General features: G+C 44.2%; 1 protein-coding gene across 1 annotated transcript in view; it reads left to right on the top strand.

The window, feature by feature from the left end:
* The window catches only part of GLP2R (glucagon like peptide 2 receptor), a 155,070-nt gene extending 150,083 nt beyond the window's left edge, over positions 1-4,987 (top strand). Inside the window, exon 13 of the mRNA XM_090060273.1 lies at positions 4,652-4,987. Within this exon, the coding sequence (XP_089916399.1) occupies positions 4,652-4,987 (336 nt within the window). The remainder of the gene's footprint in view (positions 1-4,651) is intronic.
* Positions 4,988-26,551: the final 21,564 nt, after the last annotated feature.

The following is a 26,551-nucleotide window of genomic DNA, read 5'->3' as shown; positions in this document are numbered from 1 at the left end:
CTTGTTGAAACCCTTCATGTCCCTTGCTAGCTGCAACTCCAATTATACATTGGCCTTCCTGACTTCATCCCTGAATACCCAAGCAATATTTTTATACTCTGTCCTACGTATTTGTTCAAGTGTCCACTTCTTATAAGCTTCCTTTTTTGTGTTTAAGCTCACTGGAGAGCTCCCTGATAAGCAGAGCTGGTTGCTTGCCACATTTGCTATTCTTCCTGCACATTGGGATGATTTGTTCCCATGCCTTAAGTAAGGTTTCTTTAAAATATGAACAGCTCTCCTGGAGACCTTTGCCCCTCAGACTGGCCTCTCAGGGCATCCTGCTCAACAGTTTTCTGAGGGAGCCAAAGTCTGCTATTCTGAAGTGCAGGGTCCAATACTCTGCTGCTGTCTTTTGTCAGGATCCTAAACTTGATCATCTCATAGTCACACTGCCCAACCTGCCATCCACTTCTACATCCCCCAAGAATTCTTCCCTGTTTGTGATCAGTAGATTAAGAAGACCATGGCCCCTACTTGGTCTCTCCAGCACTTGCACCAGGAAGTTGTCTCCAATACTCTCCAAAAACTTTCTGGATTGCCTGTGCATGCTGTATTGTCCTCCCAGAAGATGTCAGGGTGATTGAAGTCCCCCTTGAGAACCAGAGCCTGTGATCTGGAAATTTCCACTATTTGTCTGAAGTAAGCCTCACCTACCTCATCCTCCTTGTCTGGTGTTCTGTAGCAGGCACCCACCACAACATCGCCCTTGTTGCTCTCCGTTCTAATGTTAACCCAGAGACTTCCAACAGGACTATCTCCAGTTTCATACTGGAGCTCTGAGCAATCATACAGCTCTTATACCCATAGCGTAACTCCTCCTCTTCACCCTTTCTCATCCTTCCTAAACAATTTGTACCTATCCATGACAGTGCTCCAGTCATACGAGCTATCCCACAAAGTCTGTTATTCCAATTATGTCATAGTTCCTTGACTATGCGAAGACTTCCAATTCTTCCTGCTTGTTTCCCAGGCTCTGTGCATTTGTATACAGACACCTGAGTGACTAGCCAATTGACCTACTTTCTCAGGATGAAAGAACCCTCCTTTGTTGCTGCCTCCTGCTTCTGCTTTCTCCTGGTTCCCCACTTCCCTCAGGGCTTTGTTCTCCATCCCCATGAATCTAGCTGAAAGCTCTCCTCACTAGGTTAGCGAGCCTTTCTGCAAAGGCTCCACAGGTCACACTGCCACCATCAGTCAGAGCCCAGGGCTGACTCACTTTGCACATGTCGAGAGCTACATATTCATGCAGAAAAGAGAAAAACCAATCCCCCCAGGTAGCTAGGGTATTCACTTGGGATGTCAGCGATCCTGGGTTTTAGACCCCCACTCATAGGGATTTAAGCCTGGGTGTGCCTGATGTTCCAGTACAGCACTTAAACTGTAACAACACAGGTCATCCATTATTAAGCCCCTTCTCTGGCACTCCTTTTCAAGCTGGTCCTTTGGGCAGCCAAGAGAGTAGAGTGGGGCTAACAAGACAGGAACAAGCCATGGAATATATGAGCTGGTGAGGTGCTTGTTTATTTAGAAGGGAGGGACCCTGGATTCTAGCTGTGACCCTTGCTCTCAGTGCACTGCCCTCCATCCATTTTTTCAGTGAATCAATTGCTGACTCAGCTTCAGAAGGAGTGATGGAAATGGCTGACCTGTGGTATAGTAGTCAGAGCCCTGTGCTGGGAAGTGAAAGACACCCTGTTTCAAACTTTGGGTGAGGAGGCCAACACCCATAGACTCCAAACATCCATGATGAGGTGCTTAGCCACTTACTATGGGGCAAAAGAAGGGGACACTCCATTTTCAGATGTCTAAGTTTGCAGTATATATCTTTGCATGCATATGCATGTAAGCAACTATGTAGCCATCCAGGCACTCAGGGCTACCTGTCCAGCAATGGAACACCCCTGGACATATAAGTACCAGAAATGCCCTGTGATGTCTGAATTAAGATAGTTATATAACCGGGAGTGGAAAAGAATGCCAGTGTGGGCCCATCTGCATGTGCCATTATTGTGACTTTATAAATTGTGGGAAATTTGCTTCACAGTGAACTCCTGGGTTCAGTGTCTATAAATGCACCTGGGACAGCAACAAATAGAGCCAGAGAGGAACAGTTTAGGCCGGGCCAGCAGCAGCCAGGGGGAGCTCCAGGCTCCGGCTGCAGCTGCCCAGGTGCTAGTCCCACTGGCAGGGGGCATGAGGGCCAGCTCTGGGCTCTGACTGTTGGTAGTGTGGCTTTGAGTCTAGGAGGCAGTCTTTTGGCAGGGGTATGGGGTTCAGACCCACGCAATGGGTGGCTGCATTGCACAGCAGAGGAGCTGGCTGGGCCATGAGGCTCCTGCAGCCATGTGGCTAGGTAGCAGGTAGGAGTGTGGCCCCCTGCTGATGCCCAGGTCAGCATCTACATATGCATTGTTGTATAGTAACTCCACAGTAGGATATAGTACTTGTATTTACAAATACTACCCTGCTGCCAAGTTTATTAGTTTCCTGCAACCTAACAGTGCCGCATGTGTAGATACAAGACATTTACTGTAGAGCTAATTAGTCTACTTGTGTAGATGTGCCCTGTAAGTAACTTTCACTGAACTTTCATTAATTTTTTTGAAACAAGTGCACCACTTTTGCTTAAGCTCTCTAAAGCAATCTGAAACAGAAGCCAAACGTGTAGAAATTCAGCTTGAATGCTTATCTGTGAGCATTACAAACAAAGACCATATCTTCATGTATATGCAGTATGATGCAGTCTTTAGTTACATTATCACATGCTCTTTTTCCAGTTAAGGCAAGGGATGGATGCCTGGGTACACTTAACTTTGCGCTTCTTACTTCAGACAGCTTGAGTTTAGACCCATAACAACTTTCCTTTAAGCATGTGTTCTGTGTCATTCCCTACATTTTTGTAAGAACAACATGAAAAATGGAGATTACGTAATGTAATGTAACAGTCACTTCCTGGATCATCCTCAGCATGTCTTGGCCCCAGCCCTTTGCACCCATAGCACATTTCTCTGCTTTTTTAAATAGGAAAGGGGCTTTTATCAGCAGGCAGCCTAGCCACTTGAGAGCCAACAGAGTTACCTTGTCAACAGAGTGGGGCACATATACAGCATAGCCTTATTCTACTGACATTTATCCACATTTTGAAACTTCACATCATGTAGTAAGAGGATGAGACTTGGGGCTGCTGTATTGTATGTTACAATTTGATTGCCGGTATTCTCAGAATTGGTTAGAACAATCTTTCCTTTAATCCTATATGGCAGACAGCTGATGCTTTCCTGCAGGAGAGGCCTCACTCAGGAACATAGTTCCAAAATGCAGAGAACTATTAATATTGGGAGTTATCTGGAACTCATGGCCTCCTGGTTCTTTGTCAAGGAAAATCACTGAAAAAAAGTCATTTTCATGACAGAAATTGTAATAAACTCAGTGGGCCTGGGGCCTGTCAGCTCAGGATTGAAATTGGAGGGCTGAGGATTGTGCCTCCCAGACCCTGTAGCTATTCTTGTCTAACAGCTGCTCAGTTTCCTATTTGATTTCTGCACAGATTTCTGCATAGTTCCTTTCATATAGGCAGCTACATCCCAAAATCTATGTCACTGATATTTACTTGTTTGCAGCCCAGTCAAAAAAGTGCAAGATAGAGTTAGCCTTGGAGACTGACCTCCACTCTCCCTAGAAGAGATCATGCAAGATTAGAGCTAAGGGACAGATATTCCAAAAGCCTGAGCCTGAACTGATTCAATCCTTGCAGGTTAGTCTAACTTGGCTAGGCTGAACTGGTTTATAACTGTACAGGCATCCCAGAAATGCAGGCACATGCCTGCAGTGGCTCAAGCTAGAAGCTGGGGGGCACTAGAGCATCCCTCCCATAACTCTGAGCTGAGGGGAGGGGGGTGGGGCATGCCCAGACCGCAGGAAACTCTGTTTAGCCCAGTAGGGAATTGATAACAGTGTTTATCACCCCTAACTCAGTGTTTATCACCCCATTAAGAAAACAGAAGGACATTACCAGCTACCTGTTGATTCTACCTGTTGATTCAGCAGGGACTATAGCTGGCATGTGATCTGCTATCTAATACACAGACACCCCCTCAGCAAGGCAGAGGGGAGGGGGGAATTCCTGTGTAGCAGGGCGTGGTGCAGGGGAGGGGAGAAAGCAGCACACAGTCTGTGCCAGAGCTGCAGCCAGGGAGCAGAGGAGGGGCCAGCCCTGCTGTGGAGCAGAGCGCCCTGCCCAGCGTAGAGAGCATGCCAGGATGCTGGGAGCATCTGGTTTTATCTTAAACCATCAAGGTGTCTGGGACAGAGATTGCATAAACTGGTGTGACCCAAATCAGTTAAGTCTACATTCAGCCAGGTTTATCTCAAACCAGTTTCAGCCACTTTCAAATTGGTTTATGTGCAATGAACATCTGTTCTGTTAATGGCTTAAACCAGTTTCTGATCACTTTTTTGTATTGCCTGTCCCTAGCCCAAAGGGTGAAAAGCTTGTTTTATCTACAACACCTCTGTGTATAAACCTCTGAGGCCATGTAATGCAGCATATCACCTGTGTGAAAGACACTGCACAGATACTTTGCATCAAGTTGTTTTCTTCTTCTAACAGGTGAAGGCAGAACTCCAGAAGCAATGGTCTCGCTTCCTGCTAGCTGATCCTTTTGGCTGTTGGCAGTACTTCCTTGGGGAAAACATCAAATACCTAGGGAAATATTCAAAGAAGCCAAAGAAGCAGCACCAGGCCAGCAACCAGTTTTACCTAGAAATAAGTGAGCCCTGCAGTATGCAGCTACAGCAGATGATGGTAAAGAGAAGAGCAGATATTAACCCAGAGCCAGGCCCTGCAGTCCACCGAAACCCCAGATTTAGCATGTCCGACAGCAGTGAAGGAGAAGTCACTACTGGAGAGACGACCGAGGAAGTTTTTGAAGAAAGTGAGATTTAGATGGCACTTTTTCTGTTAAAGGACAACATAATATCTACATCTTTAGAAGATACATCTTTCTGTTTTTACTATGAAGTAACTTTCAACTCTCTCTGGCCCCTTTTCCAAAATATTTCTTAATTACAGGAGGTATATATAAGCAGAGCATTAGCACTCCTACAGACCTGGTGGTAAGAAGCAAAAAAAGCTTCATTTCAGTCTACATGATGCTTAAAAGAAAAAGAGGGCTGTTGGTACTGGTGAATCCACTCATCATGAGGAGCTAGCTTTATTCTAGAAGGGAAGAGGACCTCATTGGGCACATGGCAGATTTACCAGATCATTCTTATGGCTTTATCTGCATATTTCTATTATGGTAATCATTTAATGGCGAAGAGAATTTTCTTTTGATCCCATATATATCATAACTAGCTTTGCGAATGTGGTTTTTTGTTCACTGGACAAACCAAAACTTAAAAAAAAGTTTCAGGTCAACCCAAAACAAATAGTTTTGATTTTTGGGAGAAACACGTAATTAAAACATTATTTCAAGTCAAACAAAATGTTTTGTTCAAAACAACATGCATGCTTTGGGTTTTAAGGCTTTTCATACAAGCATGGAATCATATGGTTGAGAGAGACCTTAAGGGTCATCTGGTAAAACAAAGCTAATCTCAAACTCTGTATCAAATACTTATCCAGGGTTCTGCAGTTTTCCTGTGCTTTCTGTTTCACTGACTTATTATTCTAACACTAAGTAAATTGATCCTTGGATCTAATCTAGATTTGACTTTGCTGCAAATCAAAACCATTGCCATCTGCCCTGCCTTCAGCAGCAAGGAAGAACAATTGTTCTCCCACTTTAAGGCATCTGTCAAATCTCCTTTTCTCCAAGCTAAATAGACCTATCTCTCAATCTTTGCCCATATAGTTTGCCTTCCAACACCTTTATCATTTTGTTTTTCCTACTTCTGGACCCTTCTCCACATCCTTAAAATGTAGAGTCTAGAAGGTGTAGCACCCAACATTTCTCTGTAGTAAACTTTATTCTTTTGTCTTTAGTCCCACTCTCCAATCTAACTTTTTTTATTCTACTTCTGCTCTCAAAGGAGTTTGTAATTCGTCCCATTTACATGTAATCTGTAAAGCTGATCAGGAAACTCCATTCTGGCATCCAGAATCATTAATACACATGCTAAATAGTACCAGGCACAGAACACTTTGGAGCTCAGCTCAAAACTTCCTGCTATTCTGATGTCAATCAATTAATAATTACCCTTTACTTGTGATTATTGAGTCAGCTAGCTATCCATCTATTTTTTTGGTAATTATATTTATTAATTTTCATATTATAACAATAACTTAAAACCAACAAAACCAATAAACTATAAACTAATAAGTAAAATAAAATAAGAAAGCAAATCCAAAGCATTACAAAATAGGTAATTAAGCATACCTTCTATAAATTTAATAGAGACTATGGGAAGGGGAGAGCTTGACATTATATGCAACCAACTAACAAATATACATATACACTTAAAGGACATCAAACCACAAGCAAATCAACTTATAAACTTAACAGAAGATTCATATTGCACCATATTTCTTGATACTGAGCCTAGTTATGCCTATCTGCATATGCAAGCTGTTCCATAATACAACATGCACAAATTCTTTTAACCATTCCGAGAATGAAAGAGGATGGAGCCAGTGGTGGCAAAGACAGAACTAGAAGCAATGGTCTCAAGTTGCAGAAAGGGAAATTTAGGTTGGATATTAGGAAGAAACTCCCACTAGAAGGGTAGTGAAGCACTGGAATGGTTTACCTAGAGAGGTGGTGGAATCCCCATCCTTCAAGGTTTTTAAGGCCCGGCTCAACAAAGCCCTGGCTGGAATGATCTATTTGGGAATTGTCCTGGTTTGAGCAGGGGGTTGGACTAGATGACCTTCTGAGGTCCCTTCCAAACCTGATTTTCTATGATTCTGTAAGTGAAGGTACACTGGGAGTTTTCCATGTCCTTCAAATTAACTATTTAGTAACCAAATATATTATAGCTAGCCATCTTTTCATGGGTACATACAATAGTAATGAATCCCTAATCCTCAATATGCATAAATCTGGTGATGGCACCATGTTAATTTTAAGTATTTTAGAATGTGCTTTATGCATGCAAAACCAAAAGCTAGTAATTTTAGAACAAAAGAGTAAAACATGACTAAGAGACCCAACCTGGTTTCCACATCTCCAGCAATAGCCATCTGAGGCTAGCCCTGTTTTAAATACGTTTTTCTGGATCCCAGAAAGGCTATTTAAGATCTTGCTCTGAAAAAAATCCTAAAAGCATGAATTAGATGCTTTACAAAGTGATTTCTAGAAACTACCCCATTTCTCCACTGTTAACAATTTCTGTAAATTATGGCTGTGTGAAGCTTTGGTCCCTGATTCGATCTGGCGGAGATTTGGCCTGATTCAGTGGCTGAATCTCCAAATCTGAATCAAATCAGGAGACCCTTTAATATCTCCGAATTGAATTGGAACCCTCTGAATTGATTCAGAGAGATTCAGAAAGATTTGGTGATTCGGACATAGATGCAGCTTAAAATCTTTTTCTACATACCTCAAGTTACCAGGCAGCTTGTGAATGCTGTGATACTGGGGCAGATGCAGTGTCCCACAGGAGTTCAGGGGGATAAGGGGAATCCCCCAGAGTGCCCAGCAGTAGACCCAGAAGTGGACCAGAAGCAGTTCTGGTCCACTTCCGGGTCTACCAGGGGGTGTGTGGGGGTCCACACCCCCTGGCTCAGTGACTGGTGCCTTCTGAGTCTGGGGGGGCACCTGCGACTGATCGCTGAGCCGGAGGGGCATGGGGGAGCCCCCCAACACGCTTCCCGGTAGACCAAGAAGTGGATCAGAATTACTCCTGGTCCACTTCCAGGTGTGCCGCTGAGCATGTGGGGGGGTGGGGTGGCCTGCACTCCTGTGGGATGCTCCATCCACCCCAGCATCGCAGCATTCGTGAGCCATTCTTGGTACTTTAAGGTATGTAGAAAAAACATTTAAAGCTGTGTCTATGGCCAAATCACTGATTCTCTGAATCAACATCCAATCTTCAGATTTGGATTCAGCTGAATCAAATTAGGGACAGTGATCCAAATCAACGAATCAAATCACTGTCCCCGATTCAGGCTGAATCCGAATTAAATATGGCCCATTTCGCAGACCCCTACTGTAAATCCTTTTCCCATTTATCTTTAACATCAATTCTAAGAAAAACTCCTTCACAGTCAGGGTGTCTAGATTGTGGAACAAATTCCCTCTAGAGGTGGTGCAACCACCTACCCTGGAAATCTTCAAGAGGAGACTGGACAGTCACCTTGCTGGGGTCACTTGACCCCAGTTCTCTTTCCTGGCTAGTGCAGGGGGGCTGGACCCAATGATCTTGGGAGGTCCCTTCTAGTCCCTAACAATCTATGAGTCTGCTGGATATAATATTTTATTAAACCATTTGTATGTATTACCAACAAAGTGAAATTTATCCCTGAATACACTTCTTTCCAAATTTGTATGTGATAAATTATTCCATATAGTCCCATATCTCTTACTGAGCCAAGCACAAAGTTTTTTTTGTAGAATATCCCCTGTTCATTACATAACTGAAACATCACATAGTAAGTAATAGCTTCAAGACTACCATCCTTAATGAAGGAATTTATTATAGCTATATCCTTCACCCCCCCCACCCAGATATCTGAGATTCCTTTATTATCTTTAAACTTCAATTGAGGTTGTCCCCACAAAGCAATAAAGGGAGATCTTGTTAAATCAAAAGATGTTATGGCTTTAATTTTCTGCAATGCACTCCATGAAGAGATCAATACAATGTTTAATTTCAGAGGTTTAGGTAAACTCTTAAGACATGGAAATGAGTATAATGACCCAAACTTGGAAGCTAACTTTTCTTCCCTTCTCAACCACGTAGGTTTGTCCCTTAAAATAGTTTCATACATCCAATATTTAAACACCCTCATATGAAAAGCCAGATAATATAAATAGAAATCTGGGACATCCACTCCACCATAGCACCATGCCCTTCTTGGTCTTTAAGATTGCAATATGAAGGTAAATATCATTTAATTTCTCTGCTTAAAAACAGATGCAGGTACTTTCAAGGGCAATTAACTGAGTATATAGTTAATGGTGGGACACATGTTCCTTTTAATTATTTCTATTCTTCCTATTAATGATATAGAAAACTGTTTTCCATCTTTCCATATCTTTTTAATATTAGTTAAGATTTTAATCAATATTTTTTGCACCATATTGTAAAAATTACAGCTTACCTGTATGCCTAAACAGCTTATTACCTTACAGTTCCTTAGCTGAGAATGGAAAATTTTGGATGGATCTGCTCTTTGACACATTCATACAAGAGGACTTATCCCAACTGATGTTAAGGCCTGGCCATATGAGTTTGTAATGCATCCCTTACCTGACTCCTAGAATGGGAAGGGAGTGGGGCACTTCTGGCCCATTCCACCTCCTTCACCACCCTCCTTTACACTTTTTCCTCCCTTACCTTGCTGTGTGTTTAGTGATGTTTCCATCCCCTGGTAAAGGTCCCTTCCCCCTGCCCTCATTCTACTTCATCTCAGTCCTCTCTCTCTCTCTGCCTGTGTCCAGGTGGTAACCCCAGAGCCACATTCACAGGCACTTCTGCCACTGTTTTTATGTTTCCAATTTTATGCATTTTAGAAATGACCAGGCATTTAGTCTGCCTACTAATAAGATCTTATCTACATTTTTTTTCTGAATCTTCCTTTTTTGATACCAGTACAGGCAGTCCTCAGACTTACGACACAATTGGTTCCTGAAAACCGCATCTTAAGTTGAAATGTAACTTGGAACCGATTTTCCCATAGGAAACAATGTTATAAATGGGGGATTGGTTCCTGAAACAAGACCCAATACCCTATTTTCACCAAAAATAATGCAGAATTTTGTACTCAATCAATTTTAGATGAGTAATATAGCTACATTAATGTATTTATATTGTAAATAGCAATCATATTGATTTGGAAGGACTTCTTTGAAGAGACTTTGCTGGACATTTTGAAGAGCTCTTGGTTGGACTTTTTGAGGGTTTTTGGCTGGAGTCTTCTCAGGAGTCCTGGCTGCAGGTTTTTCTGGAGTCTTGTCTGCTTTCTTAAAGAAAGCGTGCAAGGAAGTTTGGACAGATGTTCTCCAGGCAGATGGGTGACACAGCGAACTTGTTTGCTGGTGTGGCTTGGCGTCAGATTAAGCATAGTAAAGTCAAAACTGAGGTTGGAAAGTTGAAACAGGGTATCAATTTATAAATGCTGTAAGTGTGAAAGAAACGTTGTAACTAGAAACATTGTAAATTGAGGACTGCCTGTAATCTTCTATGGGCAGATTCTGGGCAGATTAGAGCAGGGCATATTTGGTCAGGCTAGGGAGGCTGACCATTTTTACTTTTGCTGCTGGCATTGGCTAAGGACTCACTGTTCAGGGCCCTAGCCTGTGCTGCAGCTGGGCTAATAAATAACACCCTGAGGCTACAGGGTTTGTCAGAAATGCAAAATGAGCAAAGAAATTTAAACAAATAAACTAGCACTTAACGGTCTTCCAACAGGTCCTTCAGGCTTCCCCTTCTGGCCACCTCTTATCTGTCAGAGGCTTTGCAGAGCCTGCCAGCTTGTGCAAACAAACAAAGAAGCAAGCAGGAGCCCAGCTCTCTGGCACCTTCTCATGGCTGCTTAATCCCAGGCTTCAGGCAGCCTGCGCCTGGCCAGGTGCAGTCCCTTGAGGCTGTTTTCAGCATTTTTTATTTTTCCCCTTGTTGGTGCTGACCCACAGGGCTGGCTCTTCCTCATTCACTGCATCTCTGTCAGCTCCCTTGCTGGGAGGCTCGCTGCATCCTGGACCTGGTTCCCCATCCTTCGGTGAGTTGTTCCAGGTTTGAGGTGGGCATGAGGAGGCAACTCCAGGGCATGGGGCTGTTCAGAGTCCCCCACCCCCCCAGTAACAGGGTCATGAATTCCATCAAGGTCATGATCACTCCCTTCCCCATTTCCATTCACCTGCAGATTCTCAGCCATTTCTTATTTGTCAGAACAAGATCTGTGAGACAATCTCCTAGCCATAGCCTCAGTTTTTTGGAAATGGAAAGTTTTGCTACATACATGTTAAGACCTTACTGGATATTTGATGTGTCACTGTTTTTGAAAGGCTGTTTCTGCCCTTTTTAATGTGTTTCTTATAAATTGAAGCAAATTTAATGTAGGAATATCATTTTGAAATAAAGTCAAACTGTTTCTTTTAAAAAATGTCAAAGTTTCATAGTTGGTAGGGTCAGAAGGGACCTGAGCAGATCATCAAGTAACCCCCTGCCATGGCAGGAAAGAGTACTGGGGTCAAACGACCCCAGCAAGGTGTACATCCAGCCTCCTCTTAAAGACCCCCCGGGTAGGAGCCAGCACCACTTCTCTTGGAAGTTGGTTCCAGATCCTAGCCGCCCTGACCGTGGAGTAGCGCCTCCTGATGTCTAGTCTGAATCTACCATCTGCCAGCTTGTGACCATTATTTCTAGTGAAATGTGACTTTTTTTTTACTTTTTTAAATTTGTTGACTGAAAGTATTATATGAATTCACGAATTCACAGATATTTTTAGTAGCTTTGTATGTACACTTTTCAGCAAATAAAATATTCAATCAAAAGATGTCAGTCTGTTCTAGTTTATGACATCATACATTTTGTGAACTTATCTGTCCTACAGCATACAGTATATGAGAGAAGCATCTGAAGTTTTGCTAGCAGAAATAAACACTGGCTTGTTTCCTGCAGGTTTGCTTATGGTGGTTAATATAGCTTCCCAAGAGTGTTCTACCCACCACCTTGCAGGACAGGTGTTAATGAGTCCTGTCTCTGGCATACCTTTTGAAGCTGTCTCCCTAGGCATCAATGGGAGGGAGGTATATGAATCCAGGAGAAAGTAGACAAGATGGTGGGTGTGTGGCTCAGTGAGGTGGCTGCTGGCTTTAAGGAACAGTGTACTAGCAGCCCCTTGTTCCCAGTGAGCCTGCTCAGGAGGGCAAGTGTTTTGGTGGAGGAGGAAGTAGGATTCAAAATGGGTCTAAATGCAAAAAATAACAATTATTCAGCTACTTTGGGATATGTGCACACCACTTAATCATGTGAAGGTGAAATAGGATTTGTCCCAAGAGGTTATAGAGAGTGATTAGTTAACCAGGTTTAAATGTGGACTAGCCAAATGTGTACAGGCTGTGCTGCGAGTAGCTACTGTATTTACTTGAGCCCAAAATGAGGTTTTTTTTCCCCCATTCAACATGTGGGCAGAGCTGTCACCACCACATCCTGCTACTACTGGGCAGGATCTGAAGGCAGCATGTGCCTGGCCGGTGCTTTGTGAGCCATTGCTATTTACCTTCCCTTTGCAGGCCCAGCTCCAGCCCAACTCCAGCCTGGGACATAGAGCACAAAGTTCTGAGTACATTCTGCCTCCAGCATCTGCCCAGCCATACAACAGCAGGACAGCAGTAGTGGTGGTAGCAGCCCTGGCCCTGGATCTGGGGCTGGAGCTGCTGATCCTGTAACTGCTACTCTGTGGCCAGGTAGGAGCAAGGCCCCAGCCAGAGCTGAAGCTTTGAGGGGAAAGTAAGCCGGGGTGCAGGGCAGAGGCAGCAGGTGGGTGATAGCAGGGAGCCGAGGCAGAGAGTGGGACAGGTGGCAGTGTTGGAGAAAAGACCAACACACAGGTACGGTAACCAAGGTCTTCATTGAGTGACACATATATCAAGTAGGAAAAAGCAATGCTTTATCTAAAAATCATTCATACTCATATGCACACACACACACACACGGAGGTCAATCCACTGGTGCTCAGGTTCAGTCACAGCGGCTAGTCGCGGTGTCTCTGGACATGATTATCTTATGGGAGGGATGCCTGCAGTTTTCTCCCAATGGGGTGTGGGTGGTATACAGCATCATTGGGGCTTGGTCTTCACTGTCTTTTTACTAGGGCTGTGCAAAGCTTCGGATCACTATTCAGATTTGGGGATGATTCGGAGGCTGAATCTATGAATCTGAATTAAATAGCTGGAAGCTTTAGGCTTTCCAAATCGATTTGGAGCTTCTGAATCAATTCTGAAAAGATTCTGAAAAGATTCGGTGATCTGGCTATAGGGTATAATGGGGAATCAATGAAATATCTATAACTTTGTTGTCTTTTGGCTGATTCACCTGAAGCTTGCAGGGATAGTAGCTGCTGCTGAGAGCATGACGTGTGCCAATTTTCAAGGTGAAAGGTGCAGGGGTTTCTGGGAAACTGCCCCTCAAATCCTGAAAGCAAAACTCATGTCACGTGTATGTGTTACGCTACAGCAGGGTGAAAACTGCAGGGGTAGTAGCTCTTGCTGAGCCACAAAGCCTGTCAAGTTTCAAGGAGATAGGCAGAGGGGTTTGGGGGAAACTGCACCTCAAGCTGTGGACAAGCAAAACTCATGACATGGGTGACACTGTGTGTGTTAAGACACAGCGGGGTGAAAACTGCAGGCCTGCTGGCCTCTGCTGAGGCCACAAAGCCTGCCAGCTGTCAAGGAGATGGGTGCAGGAGTTTTGGGTTCTGGGGCTCTGCACCTCTAGCTGCTGAAAGGCAAAACTGGTGGCAAAAATTCCCCATTATACCCTATGGCCGAATTTCTGAATTGGGGCTGAAGCTTCAGAGATGATTTGGCTGAATTGAAGCGGAAAACTGATTTGGAGCTCCAAATTGAATTGCTGGGATCTGAATCGGCCGAATCTGAACATGAATTGAATAGTTCCCTATTTACACAGGCCTACTTTTTACCTACTTAGTTTAGGCAGACTGCAAGGTACTGGGGGGCACAGACACCATAGGAAAGGCAGGGAGGAGAAGGAGCAAGTCCTGGGGAGAAGCAGGTTCCAGGGTGTGCAGGAACCATGGTGGGAGACAAGAACCATGGGGTACAGGCAATGCAGGACAGGGGGTAAGCATAGGGTGTGCAGGCACTAGTGGGACAGGCAGCAGGAAGGAAATGTTGGGGTAGGGAGGACAGACAATAAAGCGTAGGGGTCCAGCACCTTGACTCCCTTGCTTTTTGCTCTCCCACTGCCACCCCTTCTCCCCCTGCTGCTGCTGCTTGCCCCACCACAATAGTGTAAGGAAAGACAAATTTAGGATGACCTACCAAAAATTGGATTCGACACATGGAAAATTATAGATTGGTTTTATAAATTATAAAAAAATAATTTTTCAAGCATAGCATATAATTTAGGATGTCATCTTAAATTCAGAGTTATTTTGGGTTCAGGCAAATATGGTATTAAACACAGCAACTAGGGGTGTAACAGTCACAGTAGGTGATCTAGATCTATGACTGCTGTAGAGGAAGAGGGCCAGAGATGCATCAGTTGGGATAGGCCTTACATATCTGCTCTTCCCTTTACCATCCACTCTTCAATGCTGTGAGGATATAGGGATAGATGAACCTGTGCTCTGATCCAATATGGTGTATTCCATGAATACCACATGCCCCTGGAGGCTGGGGGGCGCACGGCGACCACCTGCAGGTGCCAGTGGCGGGGGGCGGGGTGAGGAGTATGACAAGTGGTGACTGCCTGCAGGCACTGCCAGCAGTGTTGGTGGTGCTTTTTGCAGGGGGTGCACCGCTAAGCTCAGGGGGTACACATGTACCCATGTGCACTTCCTACATGTTGCAAATGGCATCTCTTATGTTTGGCATGGAATGCTGAAGAAACCTGCGTCCCATTAAGTTGAGGGTAGTTGGAACTGTGTGATGTCTTGGATGGACCTTGAGTCCAGAGTGAATCCCAGAGACAATCCTGCAGCTCCTTTTGTAGAGGAAAAGCTTTACACACTGAGGAGTGCACTGGGATTAGCCATTTACAAGTTATGCATCCAAGGTTAAGGCCTAAGGCAGGTGCTTGGATCATTAATGGCAGCCTATGTGTGACAAAATAGGATACTGTCCTTGTTCCATACAGTCAGCATTTGGTACCTTCAGCTGTGTTGCTTTGAGGGGTATGTAAAGGTGCATTTCTGAGGGAGGTGTGAAGGATTTTGCAGAAGGAGTAATGGAGATAAGTGCTGGGGGAAAGTACTGCTAATTTAAGGTAGGAGAAAGAAAGGAAAGGCAGATGGACAAACCAGTGTGAACATGCATTCCCTGGGGACAAATAGCAGTGGCACATATTTGTGCTGCTACTAGCTGTCCCTGGGGTATGCCCCTACATGCACACTCTAGTGCGCAGTAAGTTGCCCCAGGTGGGGTAGGAAAGGCTGGGACCAGCACCTGGAATGACCTTAACAGCCTTACCTGGGGTCTTGGGGGTCTCCCAGGGCTCCACCAGTGGCAATCTGGCTGCATGGGGCCTGGCCAGTAGCTGGAATGTGATTCTGGCTGGCCAGGCTCTGGTTTGTGGCAATGCACGCTACCACCATGTGCACCCCTCTGCTTTTTTCTGGTGTGGGTTTGCCACTGTGCTCTCCTAGTGTCAAAAACTCCACATGCATATGTATTGCATGTGGTTTGTGGGGCTGCAAACTGCACGTACACACTCATGGGGATGTGCCCACAGGTGGCTGGATGAATAAGAAAGGGACAACAGGAGCAAACAGAACATGCTCACTCTTGTGCTAAGGATGGAAACTCTTGCCTGGCATTGTCTCCAATGGGAAAATGAGACTATGTAATTCACCACTTGAATTGCTGCTATAGAAGGACCAGTGAGGGGAGTGCTCAGGTTGGCCAGCTAACCAATTGGGTGGCTAATTTGCATTAGTGCTCACACCAGAGAAACAGCAGAGCTTTCCTGGACCAAGAGCAATGATGGGAGGATGTTAGAAAATCTCTAGTCTAAAGGCAGCCTGTGTGCTGCCCCCAAAGGTGCTATATTACAAGAGCAGAGATGTAATGAGAGTGCAGACAAAACACTGGGCACATCTGTAGGCAGACATTCTGTTTAAGAGCCTGACAGCCTCTTACAAACAGCATAGGACCATAGAAAAGTAGGGCTGGAAGGGACCTCAGGACGACCTAGTTGAGGCCCTTACTCAGGGCAGGATCATCTCTGCCTAAGGCAATGGTATTTGCCATTAAATCCTTTCAGACCACAGTGGAAGGAACCCTGCTGTGTTTCAGTGTGTCAAGCACAAACAAAAGACTCAGTCTTAACTCTGATTTGTGGACTATTACATATAAACTATGTTTAATGAATAAAAATGGATACACGACTAGTTTCTTTCATAGGAAACTGTTAGATGAGAAATATCATTGGTTTGAATGTGTCTAATCTCAACTGGTTTACTTTGGTTGAACTTTGTATCATGTTTATATTTTGAGATTATGGACAAAATAACAGTATGCATTCTGCAGAGTCATGGCTGTTAAATTGTCAAAGGACATGCATTCATTTATACTTGAGAAGAATGATGTTTGGGATTTTCAAAGCTGTGGAAGGGATTAGACATACAGGTCCCATTAATTTCACTGTCTAATTCTCTGTCTTAAATTCTCCCTGAAAATCTCAATCAATGCATTTGTTTTGATACAGACAGTACAAGATTTATGATGTGTGTAACTTTTCATTCCCGATGTTAAGTGTTTGGATTTTGTAAATCTTTTCCTGGGTAAATAAAATGGTGATACAGCTTAACTAAGTAGTTTCAAGATTCTTTGGTTTGGAAACTTCCAGCCATAAAAGTCTTTGGAGGTTTTGGGGTATGGGTAAATAAAGATTCGTCTGCTTCTCAACTATATTTTTACTGACTGATTTACATGAGCTGAAGATCTGGCCCAGAGGTCTTTAAATAAACATATTGTCAGATTACTAATACACAGAGTGAACAAAGCTGTCCAAGATACAAATAGATGGAAATAAGCATTGATATATTCCCCACAATTTAGGAACTTGCATAGAATTTGTCAGCAAAAATGCAAACAATACGAGAGCTGCTCTCCTAAGCCTGCCTGTTAAAATCTGTAAAGCTTGGGCAAGTCCTCAATGAGAACAATGTGTGCAAACAAGACCTTATCTTTGTCCTGAGTGCTGACAGGAACTGGCAAGAGCAAGGCCACCAAATATTATATTTCCCACTGGTTTTTCCTTTTCTTGGCCATTAACATAGACTTGAGAACTTAAATACTTTACTGTTTGGTCGTTAGCATTTGTTGCACAAAACCAACATGAAAAAAATGATCTAATCAGGTTATCTAATATTTACCTCTTTCACAGAGAACAAACACACATCACACTTTTCCTGGGACCAGTTGTGCTGTTTATCCCAGATCATAAAAGGCAAGGATTGGCACGTCCATATGTCACCCTTCCAATCATGGCTCAGCAAATGGCTGAATATACTGCCGCTAGGTGTGTGCCCCAATGTGCCTTGCAGTGCCCAAGTGTCAGCTGGTTCCTTGGGATTCTTTAGTGCCAAGCACACACCCACTGGATATTTGGCTGTTGGGAAATGTCTGGCAAAGTTAAATGGGTGGTGCAACTTGTGCCCTGGACTGCCTGATTTGAAGCATTTCTGCTTATCCTACTGCCACATGCCGCTACCAACCACTGTACAGAATGGATCTGTATGTGGTTCTTGTCTTGCAGGCCATGCTGGCATAGCACCATAATTCCTGGCTATCTTTGAGCTTATCCCTTTGACCTTCATCTAGGCAGAAGGTATGGCAGTGTAGCACCTTAGAGACTAACTTGTTCACAGAGGCATGAGCTTTCATAGGGAACAGCCTATTTCATCAGCTGCTTGCAGAGATGAGCTCTTGATTGTGAAAATCTGTCAACAGTTCATTTCTTCTCTTCCAGTTCAGAAAGAACCTTGTTTTCTTAAATGATATTAACTGGTTTGGAATCTATTTATTTGAGTGTTTTAAAAAATGACGACTAATTGTTATTATCATTCCTCATTAAAATAGTAATTTTACGTACTTCTCTGGTGCAGGCTGATCTATTTCTACTGGTGAGAAGGTGGGGGATCATGTTGCTGGCAGTAGTCACTAATAATCTGTATTGCTGCTCTCTAATGCATGTGCCATTTTCTGTCTGCTTATAGAAATTGACCAACTTTCTATAATCAGGCCCAGACACAGTGTAAAATTAATCTCTTTGGCTATTCCAGTATAATAATGGTTTTGTTAGAAACCATGTTCATAACTAGTTAAATTGACTAGTTTACTCACTGAAATATAACTTTATTTATTCTCCCAGAGGAGGACAGTACTTTTCCAGTCTGGATGACCACCCATGTGGTTCATTTTTAAGGAGAAGCTCTAAACAGATGCCATGCTTTCTAGAAGTGCAGCTAGACATAACAGTGGAAATGGAGCCAATGTCAGTGAGTTCTCTTCTGCTGCTCTACCATGAGTTTCCCACGGGTCTCCAGGCTTCAGAAGGGGCACTGCAGTTTCCTTACTCTGAAGGGAGGGCATGGAAGTCTCCTGCCTCTGGCACAGGACAGCTATCTGCTCCAGAAGAGAATTCAGGGAATGCAGCTTCAGTAGGGAGCACCAGTTCTCTGGCCCCCTGGCTGTGGTGAGGAGACACTCCAGGAACCTGGAGACAGAGCAACTGAAGGGTGCCCACTAACATTTAGCCCCATTCACAGAGCATTGTGGAAGCTGGAGGACCTAGGGATCCGTTAGTGGAAGTCCAACATGAAACCATTCCAATATAATGGAAGCACAAAAAGAATAGCAAGAGACAGACCAATGTGGCTGCATAAGGAGTCTCTAAGATGCCTTAAATACAAATGGAAAACATACAGTGAATGGATAAATGAGCAAGTTACCAAGGAAGCATACCAGGAAATGGCAAGAACCTGCAGGGACAAAATCAGGAAGGCAAAGATAAAGAAAAGCTGCACCTGGCAAAGAAGGTTAAAGACAACAAGAAGAAGTTCTATAAATATGTTGGCCAGAAAAGAAGAACCAAGGAATTCGTGGGTGCTGTGTTAACTAACCTGGGAGAACTTTTAACAGAAGATGCAAAGAAGGCAGATCTACTCAACAGTTACTTCACCTCAGCCTTCACAAAAAATTAAGCTTCAGCCAGAAACTTAATAAAGATTATTTGGGTAAGGAAGGGGACAAGATGAGGGACATGAGAAGAAGATAGATAGTGAGAGAACTTTTGATGGGTCTAACGCCCTACTTCTCTATGATTCTATGATTACACTCTGTTCAAGCATAACAAGAAGCAAAGCACCTCTACATAGCACTATATTACACCAGGTATTATTTTGGAGTCTGTCAGCCAAAAGGGTGCACCACATCAGGCCACGCTCCCTGCATAGCTAGCGGGCACTGGCCGGGGAGCGGGGCCGCCAGCAAAAGTGGGTTCTGCTGCAGGGGGACCCATTCCCTCCTCCCCCTCCCAGTCAGCAGGATTGGTTGCTGGAGGACCTGCCCCCTCCCACCCTGGTCACTGACTGGTGTCAGGGGTGGGGGTGCACGTGTCCCCCTGACTCAAGAGGCACCTGACACCCATGTTGGCTAATTCAGGAGTTCTTCAAAGGGTGTGTGTATCTGTACAACTCACCCTTTGATGTGCATTCAATGTGACATCTGTCTACACTCTAGATAACTGTGATTACCTCAAAATGAATCCTTAGTTCCAGCATTAATTTATGCTTATCTGCATTGGAGGGTTGTGGGAGAAATGTAAAATTAATGGTGGCTCAAATTGATGGAAGCTTTTTCTAATCCCACACTGGCTTGCAGACGCTTGGGTCAGAGATAGCACCTCTACCAGCACTGAGGGCTACTCACCTGATCAAGTTAGTAGCTAGTGTGTGCTTTCTGCTCTTGGCAGGTAAGCAACATAATGGGCACATCTACACATGTGCTTTAATGCACATTAGTTTATTTTAATGCACATTAAGCATCACTTAAAAACCTGTACACAAGCACGGATTAATTGAGACTGCTGGAGTGTGGTAATTACTGTGCTCCAGCCAGCCTCCATTTCTCATGTATCAGTATCACTGTGCTTCAAAATGGCAGTGGGAATGCCTTAACTAAAGCTTGTCAAACAACCTTTAGTTCAGGAGCCCTCACTGCCATTTTGAAGCATGGGGACACCGATACATGAGATCCTGTGGCGCTTTAATTACAGTAGCTTTTGGACCCATGTTAATTAAAGTGCTGCCGCCTAACCTCTGGAGCATGTGTATAAGTGCCCCATTCTCTTTAGTTAATGCACATTAAGACAGGCTAATGAACATTTTCCTAGTACCTTACAGTGGAGGTACTATTTAATGTGCATTAACTAAAGTGCATTAATGCATGTGTAGATGTGACCACAGAGAGGGACCACTTGCTGGAGTCCCTGAGATCAGGGGGAGGTCAGAGACTGGAAAATAGAAAACAGTGGGAAAGGCATTAAAGGAAAGAAATCTGACTTGTAGTAAAGCAAGGGACACCAGAGGACTTGCCTTCTCAATTTTGTGCTGTTCTATGTACAGTAAAAGCTCTGTTATCCGGGATTCCCCAGGAATGGGGGATGCTGGATAATGAAATATGCCAGTTAATTGAGTGGCCTGAACAAGTGTCCTTGCCTGTTCAGGCTGCCACTTCTCCTGCCACGTCCAGGGCATTGTCACCCCTCCTGCAGCATTGCTGCCCCTTCTGCGGGCCCTGTGGGCCCTGCGGGACAGGGAGGCGGGCCCTGCTCAGCCCGCTATGCCCCAGGCTGTGGGGGCTTGGCAGTGCATGCTGCTTTGCCCCAGGCCATGGGGGCTCAGAGAAACCAGAAGTGCCACAGTGGGCACTTCTGGTTTCACTTTATGAGCTGGCATGACAATTAATAGAGCATGCCGACTTGTAAGCCTCCAGTTTCATAGTTTCATAGATGTTAGGATTGGAAGGGACCTATTAGATCATCGAGTCTGACCCCCTCTCCTGGGCAGGAATCAGTGCTGGGGTCAGATGACCCAGCCAGGTTTCTGTCCAATCTCCTTTAAACACCTCCAAGGAAGGGGAAAGCACCACCTCCCTTGGAAGCTTATTCCACATTTTGGCAACCCTTACTGTAAAGAATTTTTTCCTGATGTCCAATCTGAATTTGCTCACTTCCAGTTTGTGGCCATTATTTCTAGTGACCCCGACAGGGGCCCTGGTAAACATCAAATCCCCTGTTTCTTGCCCCTGATGAGTTTGTAGGTGGACACGAGATCACTTCTCAGCCTCCTCTTGCAGAGGCTGAAGAGGTTCAGGTCTCCCAATCGGTCCACATAGGGTTTTTTCTGTAGGCCTTTAACTGGATGAATGGCCCTCCCGGTTAACAGAGCTTTTACTGCATATTACTATATTAAGATGATTTAAGCATCTAATTTGAATATATACCATTGGTGTTCATACTGCAATAAACTGTGAATTTTAAATTACTGTGTGGAAAGCCAGATCCTGATTAGTTTTGCAGGCATCTGTGTCTAGTCTTCAGAACATCTAAATGTGCTTTGGCCCAAGAAAGCTATCTGAATAGACAGATTGGGCACCAAAGATCTCAATGAAGTCCATGAGGACACCAAGACTGAAAGTGTCATGGGAACAGAAGGAAAATGACCCGAAAGGAGTGTGACTCTGTACCTCAGTGGTGAAGGAATTGCCCCAGGGAAGGGGGAGTCCTCAGTCTTGCTCCCTGCTTTCCAAAACACTGCTTATACATATTACAAAATATTACTGTTTAAAAAACAGAACTAAACCAGGTATCATCCTTTAGTGGGGCACTGAACATCAGTTACACCCAGACAATTGAAGCTTGAATCTGAACTTTGGGAGATATCTGAAAAAGACCTGAAGTCACAATGCTAAAATTACTTCTGCCGGCAGTGCAGAGTTCTCAAGAAAAAATGCATTCTGGATAAAGAAGATCATCCAGTAAGTGCTCAAAGTATTTTACAAAAAATTAGATATGTGATTTTTGCTAGGATAAAGAATTTTGGAGTAGATTAGTGCACTTAAGATTACAGGTGCCCTGGAGGGCATGGATGGGCTGCAGATTAGTGCCCTTAAGGCTACAGGTGCCCTGGAGGTCATGGATGAGCTGACAATGCCCACTTAGTGTGAAAGCAGGGTTGAAACTGGTAAGTCTGAGAGGGACCTACTAACTGTCAGGGAAATGGCAGCTTGCTCTAGACCCATTAGACAGCCTTCCTTCCAATCCATTAAATACACAAAGGTAACGGAGGTGAATGAAAAGGGGGAGGATACTCTAGAGCTGGAGCCTGTAGGTATGATGGCAGTTCTTCCTCCCTAGATGTAGCACCTTGCACTTGTCCTTATTGAAGTTCATCCTGTTGCTCTCTGCCTACTTCCCCAGCCTGTCTAGGTTGGCCTGGATCTGGTTCCTCCTCTCCAGGGTGTTAGCTGCACCCCATAATTTTGTGTCATCCGTGAATTTGGACAGGGTGCTTCACACCCCCTCATCCAGATCAACGATGAAGATGCTGAACAGCACTGGTCCCAGAACTGAGCCCTGAGGGACTCTACTGCCCACATCTTTCCAGGTTAACACCGACCCATCCACTACCACCTTGAGTTTGGCTATGAGACAATTTGCTACCCATTGTACTGTGTAATCATCCATTAAATAAACTTTGCAAAAAGTAACAACAGTGAAAAAGAAAATGATGCCTAAACTTCCAAGCATGGACCATCAAATAGCTATGCCACCTGAGGATAGAGCATGACTAGAGAGGTCAGCTGTGACGTGAAGCAAACAACTGACACCAGACCATGAGTTCAGGTCTTAAACAATGTTTTTGAAACTGGTATACTGTATATATATTTTCAGGGTTACAGCAAGTCATAGAGAAATAAATAAAAAGGATATAATTTAGGTTGTAGCTTCAGAAGACTGAGTGTTTAGTTTTCTACATTAGATAACAGGAAGTGAAAATTAAGTTCATGTACTCCCTGGAGACTGGAGAAAAATAAAATCATTACAAACATGAAAACTTGGCCAATGGCAGCTCTAGCAGAAATATTTGTCTTTGTGGTAAATATTTCAGTGGGACAAGTTTATATTTTTTCATAGTATAACATCAGAGACAGCAATTTAGAAAAACAGAATATATCCATTAGGAATGATGACAGTAGTACTGTTATGTTTTGCATAACATTTCTATAGTGGCTCTGGGAAAATATCAGCCTGAAAAGGCTCTGAACACTAACTCCTGTTTTACTTTATGTGCCTAAATAGTATGTTCTGTACATAGCCACATTACTGCATTCTTTGGCATTTATATGTAGATCATGATTCAGTGTTGTCTACACTAGCCTATTGAATAGGTTCAGTATGGCTACACTCCAGCCAGACACTGCATAGGGAAATGGAATCACTTCAGTATGATGTAAGGCTGAGCAAATCCTAAAATTCTAGTTGGGTAAAATCCACAAATAGTAGGGGATAAGGGATCAGAGATAGGGGCACTGCCACTGTTTAGGCAATGGCAAGAGACTCAGGTTCCAGGCTCCCCTCACCCAGAGGAGTTTTGAAGCTGCTTGACCATGGTCAACACATTCTATAGTGGAAGGTGCAGATGCAAATTCTGTCTCTGTGAGCAGACCAGCATATAGGCTTCCTCCTCCCCATGCAAATTCCCTTGCCACCAGGTAGTTGCGGTAAAAAGTTGTCCTCTTCTTGCTCCACTTGGCTTCAAGCAGGTACTCTTCAAGGTGATTCTATCTTAGCACACCTAGAAATAGTGCCAAATACTTTAGTTATATGTAGGAATCTATCAAAATCATTTAATAGAAAATGTAAATCTGACATTCCCAGAAAAAGAAAGCAATGCCTGCAAAATCCATGAGGCAGAGGGAAAAAAAAACAACTTACTGAAAATAAAATGCTGCTTCCCCAGACAGCCAGCAGTCCTCATGGCAGTGCAGCCAAAATGCATAGCCCACCAGGGGGGAGGGGGGGAGGGAGGATTCCTGGCATACAGGGGAGCCCATGATGACCACTGCCCCTGCCCCTCACAGCTGTTTGGTTGAGGAGGCTGCCTGTCATGTGGCCCCTCCTCTCTCCACCAATTGGCAGCAAGGGGCAGGGCTGTATGACAGAGAGCCCTCACAACCAATCAGTGGCAAGGGGCAGGGCCACTTGGGTCCCTTGACTAATCAGAGGTGTGTGGGTCCCCACTGCAATCAGCACACAAAAATGGTGCCCAGACCTGCAATCTCCTCACAAAATTGGCTGCCTGCCTTCCTCCTTGAGTTGGGTAGACCTCTAGTTATATGGCTATGTACGTACCACTTAGGCAAGCAAAATGAATTAGGGTTTAGCCCGGTCAAACTATGTTCCATCTCACTTCCGGGTGTTGACACTAGCCCTTAGGCTATCTTCGTTCCTCCTTTTATATACTTCTTGACTTCATTTGGATGAACACAGGCATGGTCATGTCACACTGTTGGACTGGCATGGCAAATGTAGCATCCTGCTTTCACCATCTCTTCATTACCAAGAAAATGAGATAACACATCTAAAGTTGCTTTTTAATTATTAATAAACATCTGCATCTGTCACCAGTATGCAGCGTGTCAAAAACAGGGTGGATATTTTTTAATGGTGAACACCCTTTGCTTTTTTGGGGAAAGAGTGAGGCTTATTCCTAGTTCTTGTCTTATTGCTTACCTTTAAGACAGGTAGGCAAAATACAGCCTGTGGGCTGGATCCAGCCTGCAGCAGGTCTTTGTCTGGCCCATGGTGGGTCCCTCAGTCCTTGCTTAACACCAAGACAGTCCGGTGGGTGAGAAATTGGCTGCAGGACCCAGACAGTCATAGTGAATGGATCTGTCATCCTGGTGAGACATGAGCAACGGTGTCCAGCAGGGGTCGGTGCTTGGCCTGGTAACTTTCAACATTGTTATCAACTACTTGGATCTGGGGCTGAAGAGCTCACTGGAGAAGTTCACAGACAACACCAAGTTACAGGGAAGCATGGTCACCCTTGAAGATAGGCTACAGATACAGGCAGACCTAGACAGGCTAGTTGGGCAGATTGGAATCTGATGAAGTACAACATTGAGAAATGTAAAGTGCTCTACCATGGAGCTGTTTGGCTCCTACACCGAACTGTTTGGCTCCTCACACCTATGTCACTTTGGTTTGCATAAAATAGGTGTTTGTCATATTGGGCTACAGGCAGCCAGGTCTGGGAATCACCCAGGGGCAGGAGAAGCAGCCAAAGTCCAAGGGAAAAGCACAGAGTCTAAGTATAGAGAAGCCAAGAGACAGATCTGTCTAGTGTAACAAGTTAGAGATCCAGAGGTTGGGCAGTAGCCAGGTCCAGTATCCAGAAGATCAAATCAGAGTTAGGTCACGAAGCCAAAGCATTAGGCCAAACTTGGGATCCATGGGCAAGCCAGATTAGACCAGTGAGCCAGAAGAACAAGCCAAGGGTGCAACAAACTAGGCACAAGTTTAAACCTTGCTGCCTGCACACTTCCTCTTCTGTGTCAGGGGTTTTACTGGAAAGGGTGAAAGGTCAGCTGATCCTGGTTGACCACTCTGGTGGCACGAAGTGCATGTGTGGCTAGGTCCAGCTGGTGTTCTAGCCACCTGTGTCTCCTGCAATGCTATACTAAGCAGGTGGCAGACCAGGATGAGCGGCTATGCCAGGCAGGCCATGGCCCAGGTTCACAAGCCAAGGCCTGACACTGTGTCTCTATCGGTCTTGCAAGTAAGGCATAATCTTGGACAGAAGTTCAGGGCCTTTCTGTTCCCACACAAAAGGTGGTGAAGTGCTTGCTTTTATCAAGTAGCCTAGTCCTTGGGCCACTCACCTGGGATATGAATCATGAAGAGCACCTTGGACAGCCATTTTGCCTAAATAACATTTCTTTTTATTTTAGCTTGCCTTATTTAGATTATAACGTCTACATGGCAGGGCCTGTCTTTTACTGCATATTTTACAGCATGCACAACAATGGGACCCAGATTTTGAGTGGGTCTAAGGGCTACCAGGGAAAAATGATACATAATCATAGTAATATTTGTTTTTCACATTTGTGAGTAAACAGGAAATGTAGCAGTTTGGGGTGGATGTACATGAAGTACTTAGAAGTCATTAGAAATGATGGGAACAGCTGGATAATCAACTAATCAATGCCAGAGATTCAGCAGCAAATTCCCCTTCTAGTGCTTCTCCTTTTTGTCCTTCATCATGTCAGCCAGCTTGGTTAGAACTTCTCTGCTGCGGGTTGTGAAGAGTGTGATGTTTAATCAAGTATGTTTCTGTCAATGTTCTTCTAATGAAGATGAAGCTGGTTGGAACTGTTCCCACTACAGTGCCACTTTATCATCTCTGAAGCAAATCTGCAAACCCTAATGACCATTACAGTTATTCGGCCCTTCTCACACAAACAGACTGTAAAACTGAAATGCATCATGTCAGTGCTGCAGCAAGGGGACATTTTGCCCTGAAGTTATAATTTTCTGACAGTGTGATGAGAAGTATTGCTGCTTTGACATAAAACAACAATTAGATAAA

This window comes from Crocodylus siamensis, chromosome 8 (assembly GCF_052110815.1).
Source record: "Crocodylus siamensis isolate JL-2025a chromosome 8, ASM5211081v1, whole genome shotgun sequence".
In the NCBI taxonomy this organism is placed as follows: domain Eukaryota; kingdom Metazoa; phylum Chordata; order Crocodylia; family Crocodylidae; genus Crocodylus; species Crocodylus siamensis.
Note: the sequence above shows the minus strand (reverse complement) of the source record. Positions and strands in the feature narration are given on the sequence as shown.